The 11,373-nt window shown below is 46.7% G+C and overlaps 1 protein-coding gene across 15 annotated transcripts in view; it reads right to left on the bottom strand.

Annotated features, from left to right (window-relative positions):
- Positions 1 to 11,373, bottom strand: part of CUX1 (cut like homeobox 1) — a 259,810-nt gene that overhangs the window by 34,009 nt on the left and 214,428 nt on the right. For 14 of the 15 annotated variants that reach the window (XM_083714296.1, XM_083714301.1, XM_083714300.1 and 11 more), the window contains 2 exons: positions 4,953 to 5,141; positions 916 to 1,180 (listed from right to left, as the gene is read on the bottom strand). The exons of the other annotated variant lie outside the window; for it this stretch is intronic. In XM_083714296.1, the coding sequence (XP_083570422.1) occupies positions 916 to 1,180; positions 4,953 to 5,141 (454 nt within the window). The remainder of the gene's footprint in view (positions 1 to 915; positions 1,181 to 4,952; positions 5,142 to 11,373) is intronic. 15 annotated transcript variants of the gene reach the window in all.

The raw sequence follows: 11,373 nt of genomic DNA, 5'->3' as shown, positions 1-11,373 counted from the left end.
TGAATACAGGGCTGAGACCATTTAGGGTTTAAAAAGGTCAGCACCAATGCTTTAAATTGTGCTCAGAAATGTACTGGGAGCCAATGTAGGTCTTGATACAACACTAATTATGTTTTTAACATTTTCCACTCCTCAAGGAACTAAGAATTCAAGAAGAGCCTCCTGGATCAGGCCAATGGCCCATCTAGTTCAGCATCCTATTCTCACAGTGGCCAACCAGATGCCCCCAAGGGAACCCCCCAAGCAGGAGCCAAGCACAAGCCCTCTTGCAGGCAGGAGGTCCCAGATTCAATCCCCGGCATCTCTAGAGAATCTTGCCTGAAATCCTGGAGAGCTGCTGCCAGTCAGTGTAGACAATACTGAGCTAGATGAGACAATAGTCTGGCTCCGTATAAGGCAGCTTCCTATGTTGCGTTTCATTAAAAAAACATTAAATCCTTTAAGAGGAATGGTGGAATAGAAACTTTGATACTCCTCCTCCTGCTGCTACAACTATAACAACAACAACAGATAACCATAATCTCTTGCTCATCCCTCTCAAAAAATTCAGTCCCACCTGATTTCAAACTAGAAATATACACAGTGAGATGTTCAGCTCTAATAAATAGGCACTGGGAGCAAGTGGATTGAGGGTGGCTCCTCCACTTGCTCTGCTAAGGAGCTTACCAGGGGCATCTGTCTGGCCAAATTCTGGACCACTAGGCACCACGCCCACGCAGGTGGCATGCCACACCCCCGGGACGCGTGCCAGCCACACCCCCACCTGCTCTCCGCCCTCTGGTGCCAGAGCATGAAGCTCTGCCACTGGGGGCCACAATTGGGATGCCATTTCTGAGGAGACCCGCTGGTGCAGTCACAGACCCCCAAGCTTCACTCAGTGACAGAACAATCAACAGAGGCTCCCTATCACTTTACCTGTAATTGTGGAACCAATTAATGACAGTGCTGGTCTTCAAGTTGAGCTGTGTGGCGAGCTCCTCAATGGTTTTTGGTGATGGGTATGGCTTTTGCTGATAGGCTCGCTTCAGAGCTTCTTTCTCTTCTGGGGCCAACACGACTCGCGGCTTCTTTAGCTGATGCTGCGGCTGTGGACTGGCCCCCTGGCTGTAATCGATGCCCGCCGAAGAAGACTCTGAAGGCTGGCTGTCGCTGACCGAGCTGTGCCTTCGTTTCATGTACGCTGAAAGACAAAAAGGAAAACCACAGGGATCATTTCAGGCACAACAACAACAACAACAACAACAACAATTTATTATTTATACCCCGCCCATCTGGCTGGGTTTCCCCAGCCTCTCTGGAGGGTTCCAACTTAATATTAAAAACAGTACAGCATCAGACATTAAAAACCTCCCTAAAGAGGGCTGCCTTCAGTTGTCTTTTGAAAGTAAAATAGTTGTTTATTGCCTTGACATCTGCTGGGAGGGCGTTCCACAGGGCAGGTGCCACTACCGAGAAGGCTCTCTGTCTGGTTCCCTGTAACCTTACGTCTTGCAATGAGGGAACCGCCAGAAGGCCCTCGGTGCTGGATCTCAGTGTCTGGGCTGAACAATGGGGGGGAAACGCTCCTTCAGATATACAGGACCGAGGCCGTTTAGGGTTTTAAAGGTCAGCACCAACACTTTGAATTGTGCTCGGAAACGTACTGGGAGTCAATGCAGATCTCTCAGAACCGGTGTTATATGGTCCCGGTGGCCACTCCCAGTCACCAGTCTAGCTGCTGCATTCTGGATTAATTGCAGTTTCCGAGTCACCTTCAAAGGTAGCCCCACATAGAGCGTGTTGCAGTAGTCCAAGCGGGAGATAACTAGAGCATGCACCACTCTGGCAAGACAGTCTGCGGGCAGGTAGGGTCTTAGCCTGCGTATCAGGTGGAGCTGGTAGACAGCTGCCCTGGACACAGAATTAACCTGTGCCTCCATAGACAGCTGTGAGTCCAAAATGACTCCCAGGCTGTGCACCTGGTCCTCCAGGGGCACAGTTACCCCATTCAGGACCAGGGAATTCCCCACACCCGCCCACCCTCTGTCCCCCAAAAACAGTACTTCTGTCTTGTCAGGATTCAACCTCAATCTGTTAGCCGCCATCCATCCTCCAACCGCCTCCAGGCACTCACACAAGACCTTCACCACCTTCACTGGTTCTGATTTAAAGGAGAGGGAGAGGTAGAGCTGGGTGCCATCTGCATACTGATGAACACCCAGCCCAAACCCCCTGATGATCTCTCCCAGTGGCTTCATATAGATATTAAAAAGCATGGGGGAGAGGATGGAACCCTGAGGAACCCCACAAGTGAGAGCCCAGGGGTCTGAACACTCATCCCCCCCCCCACTTTCTGGACATGGCCCAGGAGAAAGGAGCGGAACCACCGTATAACAGTGCCCACAGCTCCCAGCCCCTCTAGATGGTCCAGAAGGATGTTATGGTTGATGGTGTCAAAGGCCGCTGAAAGATCCAGCAGAACTAGGAAACAGCTCTCACCTTTGTCCCTAGCCTGCTGGAGATCATCAACCAGCACGACCAAGGCAGTTTCAGTCCCATGGTAAGGCCTGAATCCCGATTGGAAGGGATCCAAATGGTCCGCATCCTCCAGGCGTGCCTGGAGTTGTTTGGCAACCACCCGCTCAATCACCGTCCCCAAGAATGGTAAATTTGAGACTGGGCGATAGTTGGCCAAATTGGCTGGGTCTAAAGATGTTTTTTTAAGAAGCGGTTTAATGACCGCCTCTTTCAGTGGGTCTGGGAAGGCTCCCTCACAGAGGGAAGCATTCACCACCCCGCAGAGCCCATCGCCCAGCCCTTCCTGGCTCGCTTTTATCAGCCAGGATGGGCAAGGATCAAGGAGACAGGTGGTCAGTTTCACTTGTCCAAGCAGCCTGTCCACATCCTCGGAGGTAACAATTGGAATTGATCCCATGTAACAGGACTAGACAGAACTCTAGCACTCTCCCGCCCTGGCCCTGCTCCCACAGTGGAGTCTACCTCTTTCTGAATCTGAGCGACTTTATCTGCAAAAAACTTTGCAAAAGCATTGCAGGAGGCCCCGGTGGTGCAGGTGGTTCCGATAGATTGCGAACCACCTGAAAAAGTCTCCTGCTGCTGTTTTCTGCAGATGCAATGGAGGCGGTGAAGAAGGCCCTCTTCGCCGTCGCCATTGCCACTTGGTAGGCACAAAGCCAAGGAACTGGGTGAGCCGGCATGTATGAAAGGACAGATTGGTAAGCATATGGCAGTGTGGGTGAGGTTAGAGTGCTGGGCTAGGACCTGGGGTGCCAGGGTTCAAATCTCCACTCAGCCACGGCACTCGCTGGGCGATCTTGGGCCAGCCACCATCTTTCAGCCTAACATACCTCACTGGGTTGAAATGGACTGGGTTGGGGCAGAGAACCATGTATGACACTTTGAGCTCCTTGGAGGAAAAGTGGGATATAAATGTATTATTAATCATCATAAACCAAAGCCAGGATCAGATTGGCAGAGCTCATGGTCACTCTTGCCCTGTCTCTAGCCATTTTTGAGATTAAAATGGTGGGCAGCTGGGGAGCTGGCTGGCACTGCCCTTTGCTTTGCAGCATGTGCCAATTGGCAACATTGCCCTCGATTGCCTGCCTGCCAGCCAGGGAAGGAAGAGAGAAAGGGAGGAGACAGCAGAAATCACGGCTAAGTTTATTAAATTACTAAGTAACAACATGTGCAGTGCTTCACATACATTTTCTCGTAATCTTTACAGAAATGCAGCAAGTATTGATATGTCTACTTCAGAGGTAGGCGTGTTGAGGTTTTGCCCCCAGGTCACCTGGTGAGTTCTTGGCAGAGGTACAATTTTGCACCTTATAGCTCAGGATTCATAGATGCTTCGCTACACCAGTTTTCAATTTATGCTCAAGGGATGTCAGGTTGCAGACTTGCCCCGGAGCTCTGTAGATCTGGTGTCAGTAAGGGTTGACAGCACTGATGCTAGATGGACCAATGGTCCTAACATGGTGTAAGGTAACTCATTATAGCCATCTTACAGATGGGTATAGTTGGCAATGCAGCCTGTCCGTGTTGAGTCTCCCACCTGCTCAATAACCTGTACTGTAGGTTATTCCAGGGGTAGCTAATGCGGTGTCCTTCAGATGCTGTGGACCACATTGTCTACCCCAGGCTTATTTTCAAGTCCTGGTGTTTACGGCAAAGGTAAGGCATTGTGTCCAATCTCTAAGCCACTGGGGTAAATAAATTGTATGCTAATCTTTTGGTAAGTCAGGATAAACATTCCCAACTAATGATTTTTTTTTGGGGGGGGGGGAGCAGACAGGAGCTGAGGAGGGTCTGGTTCAGAATGAATCAGATGGGGGGGGGGGAACTAGGCGCTGTGAGTGTGCCTGGGCACAGAATGGCAGAGAGGCCAAAGCACTGCAGGTCGAAACAGAAGTGCCAAAGACACCTGAAAAGCTTTTGACAATGTACCTCACCAAAGACTCCTAAGCAAGCTTAGCAGTTAAGGAGTAAGAAGAGAGGTTCTCTTGTGGATCAGGGGCTCATTTAAGTTGCAGGAAGCAAAAAGTAGGAATAAATGGACAGTTCTCTGAATAAAGAGAAGCAGACCCCCCCCCCCAAAGGATTGGTATTTTAACTTGTTCATAAATGATCTAGAGTTAGGAGTTAAGTGTTGAGGTGGCCAAGTCTGCTGATGATACTAGATTGTTCAGGGTCATTTTAAAAAACAGATTTTGTAAGAGTTCTAAAAGGAACTCTCCAAACTTTGTGAATGGATGGTAAAATGGAAAATGCAATTCAATGTAAACAAGTACTAAACTAATTGATGCATGTCAGGACAATAATTTCACAAATATAGTCATGGAGTCTGTACTGGTGGTGATAATTGTGCCTCATCCGTCATTGCAAGTTCAGACCCCAAGAGCATGTAAGGTGAGAAAGATGGGCATAGCTGCAGGCGTGATGGAAATTACCTTTCTTTTCCATGCGTTTCATGTCCATCAACTTCTCCACGTTGTTGGGGTCGTTGAGCCATAGCTGCATGCGAACAAACGGCTCCCGGCCCTTCAAGCTCAGCTTGTGCCAGGGCTTGGGACGTGCCAGCAAATCTGAGACTGAACCTTGTGTTAGCCCCAGGATTGTCTCCCCAAACAGACGCTGACCTGCAAAGAAGCCAAACATCAAGTTGTATTTGTGCCATGGAGAAGACAATGCAATAGGAGAAGGCAACACAGACACACATACATGAAAGCAAAAGGGGCCCAATGTCATTAAGGAACAGAACACCGTGCCAGTCAAGCCGTTTGGGCTTGTCCTGAAAAAAGAAGTGGCGCAGGACCACCTCTAGGGAGGTGCAGGCAGTTTGTAGGGGGAATCCGCAACTCCTTCAACCCACCGAAAGCTGTTCTACTATTTTAAAAAATCCCAACTGCACCATGTCACATTGAAGGTGGGAGCTGGCCACATTTTATATTCTACGTAGAATCTCTGGAATTTACTGAGCCAGCACATCAGGGTGTAGACTGCAATGAACGTCCTGCCCTGGTGTGCTTGTTTTCTACATTAAGGGAGTGCTCTGGCTCCCATGTCATGATACAGAGAGAGAAAGAATAATTTGTTTTTGTCAGAGCCTCCAGTTTTGACTCATTTCAGACTGATTCGGTTCTTGAACACGTGAAACAAAAGCCAGAGGATCCAATGACTTCACCACCAAACTTGGTGATGCCTGAAATCCTCTCTGATAATCTTCTCTGTATTGTTCCAATTTTGGTAGATGTGCTGCTGAAGCGAGCATGCCTGAAATCCTTTCTGCCCTTAGGATTCTCAGTCTGGGTGCATTTGAACTTCTGTCCACTGATTGAACACCTGACACTCCTGAGAATAATGGGCTGGTATGCAGATAACATGCACAGGCCTAATTTTTATTTAATGCTAAGCCAAACTATAGCTTAGTGAGATCGAGCAAGCATGTAGCTACTCTACAGAGAGCTAAGCTGTAGTTTGGCTCAGTGTTCAATGTGTGTGAACGCAAGCTCATGGTCTGCCTTGATCTGAACAGCTATGGGCTGCAAACAAGGTGTGTCCTTGGTTTATTGCTAGTGGCTTGTTTGGGGAAGGCAGACCACAGGCCAAACCATGGCAGTGCAGCAACAGGAGAACTGGGGGATGAGAGAAGCGGCTGCAGTTTTCTTCTTGTTCCTTCTCACTAAGACAGTTTGGTTTAATGTTTTGTATGAACTGAGACAATGTTATTTTTGGTATTATTATTATTTATCACTTATATAGTGCTCTTCAGGGTAGCTCAGTTGGTACAGCATGAAAGTCTTAATCTTGGGGTCGTGGGTTTGAGTCCCATGTTGGGCAGAAGATTCCTGTATTGCAAGGGGTTGGACTAGATGACCCTTGTGGTACCTCCAGATCTACAATTCTATGATTCTATGTACGTGGTACTTTTAAGCAACCTTAGTTACATGAATGCACGTCTTCTCCCCATGCTTTCCCCATCTGCATCCCTACTTAGCTATGGAAGTCTGATAATGACATTTCTTTTTTCTGCTCAAGCATCTCCATGATTGCATATGCAAAAGTGTGTCAGGGCCATGACAAAGGGTACCAAAATCCATACCTGGGGTGCTTAAAACTTAGAATTTTGTGAGCAGCTCTGAGGACTCCTATCAAAAAGTAGGATAGAAATCCACTCGGTGGCCAGGCTCCAAATATTTAGACCTTGCCTGGGCAAGTGAGAGGTTTAATACTGCCTGCCAATTGGAGGGGCTGATTTTCTTTCTTTCTACACCTGAACTCTGAGGCCTGAGCTGTGGCAGTCCCCATAAATTCTAAATAGCTACGACACAGCCTCATGGGCATGAGCTTCCTGCTTCAAACTCCAGGGTATCGGAAGAAAATGTTATCCAAAAGAGCTACATCCAAACAAAACTTCCAAGGCCACAAGCGGATGTAAAAGAACAACCAAATTTTCACGAGTTTCTAATTAATCTGGGTGGTCTTGGCTTCCCCTTCAATGCTTTCTAAGCTACCAGGTTTCAGTTTTCAGCCGGGAAAATTAAAGGATTGATTCCCCTGGCTGGGAACACTTCCCACTGTTTAAGGTGAGGACCCTACAAGGGAGATAATGGAAACAGGGAGCAGAAGCAGATTGAAACGATTTCCGACCCATGTTTCCATCACTGGCTCCTGCCACTCAGAGAACAGCAGATGCTCAAACTGTACTGCAGCTGGACTCCATAACAGCTCCATTCCATTAAGCTAATCGAAACCATTCAATCAATGACCTTAGTGATGCTCACCTTGGAGCCTTCCAAAGAATCTGCTAATAATTTCTCCTGCAAGTGTTTTTAAACTCTTAGTGGACTTCTGCTACTGGCCATGTGGAATTTAGTATGTATCTTCCTTTAGGAAAGATTCCTAGCGAACAATTCTCCCTTATAACCCTGCTTTAAGCTCAAGGCTTAGCTCCAATGCCTGGGAACAATGGCAACCCCCCCCTGCCCTTTTGGCAACATGCTAATTATAAAGGCTCTTCATTTCATAATTACTGGGATGCTGCCATCTACCGTTGTTGGTGATCCCAGGCAAGAGTCTCGAAAGCGGGCAGAGATTACAAGGCACAGCAGACATAGAAGGACCTCCTCTTCAATTGCCCATCCCATCCCATAGATGTAATTTGTGCAGCAATATTTTTTACATGAGGAAAAAACACAGTGATATTTCCACTTGGAATATGTACCCCAGGCTGGCTGTTTCAGCAACCTATGCCTTATTGACCACAAGACTTGCTTTTCAAACCCAATAGTAACTACAAATAGCTCTTTAGCTGAATCAGACCAAAGGCCTATCCAGCCTGTCACCCTGTTTCCTACAGTGACCTTGGAGAAGCCCATAAGCAGGGCACAAAGGCAATAGTCTTCTCCTGCTACTGTTCTGCGGCAACCAATATTCAGTGGTGCTCTGCCTCTGAAATTTAACCATCATAGTCAACTACTGTAAATTGGCCTAACAGGAAGTTGGCACATACTGCTAGACCACTGGTCCACCTCTCATCATCCCCTGCACTGATTGACAGCAGCTGTCTCTGGGGTTTCAGACAGGAGTCTTCCCTGGCTCTACCTGGAGATGTTTCTGTATGGATGGTCTTTTCCCTTATCCATCCATGAGTTGGTCTAATCTGCACACAACTTTTTTTCCATGAAGCTGATTATAAAATGTCCCAAACAAACAAGCCCCTTTCAAAGTTATCTGAGACAGACATCATCGCTGCACCAGCGAGATCCAAGATATAATTATGTGCTGTGTGAAGAACTTTAGGCTGTCCTGAATCTCCTGCCAAGCAATTTCACCAAGTGATCTCCAGTGTCTATTCTTGAGACCACATTCACATACAAAGATAAACCTATTATGATGTGCATAAGCCACAATGGTCATAAGACCACACTCTCCTATCCCCTCACATGCTGCCAGGATGACAACTTTGGAAGCTCTAAGTTTACTAGACCAGGGATTTCCATTTCCATTTAATTTGAACTGGGGGATCATGGTTCAACCCTAACTATGGCCAGTTTCAGCTTAAAAACAAATTGGTGTAGTATAAACACCGACAACTGGGACACACTTGAGAGCAGCCTTGACCAAAGGTGGGCTTTGAAGACTCTCGAACTCAGGACAAAAGGGAGAAACGTGCTAAGAGGAAGGCATGCTTAGCAAACCCTCACCGTGATCAACTCCCACCCGGAAACCTATGTCCCCACTGTGGAAGGATGTGTGGATCCAGAATTGGCCTGCACAGTCACTTATGAACTCACTGTTAAAATCGTGTTTATGGAAGACAGTTTTACTCGGCTACGAATGATCACCAAAGAAGAAAGAAGAAGAAAAAAACTGACTTCAAAGCATGGGACTTGCTTCTTTAAATTAGTCATAGCAAGTGCAATGTATGATCTACAGTCTCAATGAAGGAGGTAGCTGTGGTTCACAAAAACTGAAAGGAAAAGCTTCTGAAGTCCATCCCAACCATGGGAGAGGAAGAAGCAAAGGACCCTGAGGCTGGCTGCAGCTTCTGCACGTCACAATAAGCAAATGCAGTCTATATTGGTATTTACCAGCACATCTCCGTTGCTTAGAGATGTGGCTATATGTATCTGTTATAATTCTGCGGAACTGCTGAAAGTAATATAATCTTCTTGAATATCTTAAGCTCTCATTCAAAAGGGGGCGAAGTCTACAAATATATAGTTAAAAGTGTGTGGGCAAAACCTGCTGAAAACTCAGAAGCTGACTTGGTGGATATAAGAACTTTGTCGCCAGAGTGCCTCTTTCAATGAATAGCTAAGTGAGAATAGTGCAGAATAAATTACACAAAATTTAAGTGAAATTGGGCAAAATGTGTTCAATTTGTGTAATTTAGACAGGCCGATCGCTTGGCTTTTCTTGATGCAGAGTTTGGTAACTCAACCCAGGAAACAGAGCAAACTCAGCCCCTATGCAGTAGTTAATCAGAATGTGACCTTGTGGCTGCTTAGCGATACAAGGCAAGAATGACCACACGACACCTGCTCTGCGCTGTCCGCCTCCAGTCCCTTGCCAGGCAGTTGAACGACTGAAGTTAAGACAGGACTACTACTGTAAGAATCTAAAATTAGGGATCTCCTACATTTCAGATAATGGTTCTGGAGGCGCTGTGAATCCTGCCACCATACTTTAAAGTAGCAGCTGACCAGGAGTTTGCTGCTCCTTCCAAATATTTTTTTTATATTCCTCCCTCTATCCCAGGAGTGGGGAGGGTGTTGCCCTCCAGATGTTGCAGGAGTACAACTCCCATCCATCCCTGACACCAGAGGCCAACCATTTCTGGGGGGGCCACTCAGGTTCCCCACCCCTGCTGTGTCCCTTCAAATAAGCTCTGCACCCCACAGGTACTTCTAAAAAGATACTGCTGTTTTCACTCAGTGTATCTTTTGTTGTTGTTGCTTTCTACATATTTTTGCTCTTACACCCTTGCTGTACTCTGTCTGTCTGTCTGTCTGTCTATCTATTCATGCTTTTATGCTTTTATGGAGCAGACCTCAGCAACAGGAGCATGTTAACATAAACATAACTAATTATAAATCATGCCTGTGAGATATCTGAAAGGACACCTTACTTAAATATAGGAAATCCTGCTTGTGCAGATTCACACAGTACCTGCTAACTATGTCACTGCTGGCATCCGGTTAGCTTCCAGGTACAATACAACGTGATTCTGTGCCCAGAAAAGAGCTCAAATCCATGGGTAGGGAACTTGGGACTCTCCAGATGTTGCTGGAATACAACTCCTGTAAGCCCCTAGTTGGGGCTGTTGGGAGTTTGAGTTCAACCACATCTGGAGAGCTCCCCACCCCTGACTTAAATGGTCTGGTCTAGAGCAGAGGTCTTCTGCCTGTAGGAACAGATCCCTTGGCCACATTGCTGCTTGACTAGTACCACATATGGTAAACAGTGGATCCCATATTGCAATTTTAGTTTAAAAATTAATACATGTTTGGGCTAAAGGTCATTCCCAGGTCTACTGGTAGGGAGTATCTTATTTTACTTTATCAAAATGTACATACTACTCGATTGTATAAAACCCTCTAAGTGGGCTTAGGGATTGCCTTTTTTTGTACAAAGCTCACTGGTGAGATCCTGCTCCTGGGCTCTTGGCTTCCCATGACTATAAACCTGACACTCTGTCCCTGTCAGCCCTGTACTTAAGGTCTTCCAATGAGAGCCTGCTCCAAAATCCAACTTACGGGGAAGCTAACTTCACCAGGAAGAGGCCCTCCTAATACTTAAGATTTTTAAAATAAATAAGTGTATTTATTTGCTGCCATCTCATAGAACATCAGGGCAGTGTACAGCAACTGAAAAAAAACCAACCCTCTAAAAGTGGAACGGACTCCCTCTGGAAGTTGCGGACTCTTCTTCCTAGGAGGTTTTTAAGCAGAGGCCATCCGTCATGGATGCTTAATTGATATTCCTGCATTGCAGGCGGTCGGAGCGGATTACCCTGGGGCTTCCTTCCAGCTTTACAATACTCTGATTTCATGAAAAGTAATTTTTATTTTATTTCACAACACTGATATACCGCTTGGCTCTAAAAGCCCTGATGCCCTGGAATTCCCTTCCAAGAGGAGTTGGCTAAACCTGTAGCCTTTCAGATGCTGCTGGCCTACAAACTCCCATCAGCTCAGCCAGCCTGACAACTGGGAGGGCTGCAGGTTAGCCACCCCTGCCATGCAGCCTCCTCCGTGCTGTCTTTCAGGAAACGTTTTAAAAATCTGGAAACTCAGATTCTGCCTTGCTACTGCTATGATATACTGTGATGTGCTGTTCTGTTCAACTGTACAATTATGTGGTTTG

Source organism: Podarcis gaigeae (assembly GCF_964106915.1).
Source record: "Podarcis gaigeae genome assembly, chromosome: 15".
NCBI classification, from domain to species: domain Eukaryota; kingdom Metazoa; phylum Chordata; class Lepidosauria; order Squamata; family Lacertidae; genus Podarcis; species Podarcis gaigeae.
Note: the sequence above shows the minus strand (reverse complement) of the source record. Positions and strands in the feature narration are given on the sequence as shown.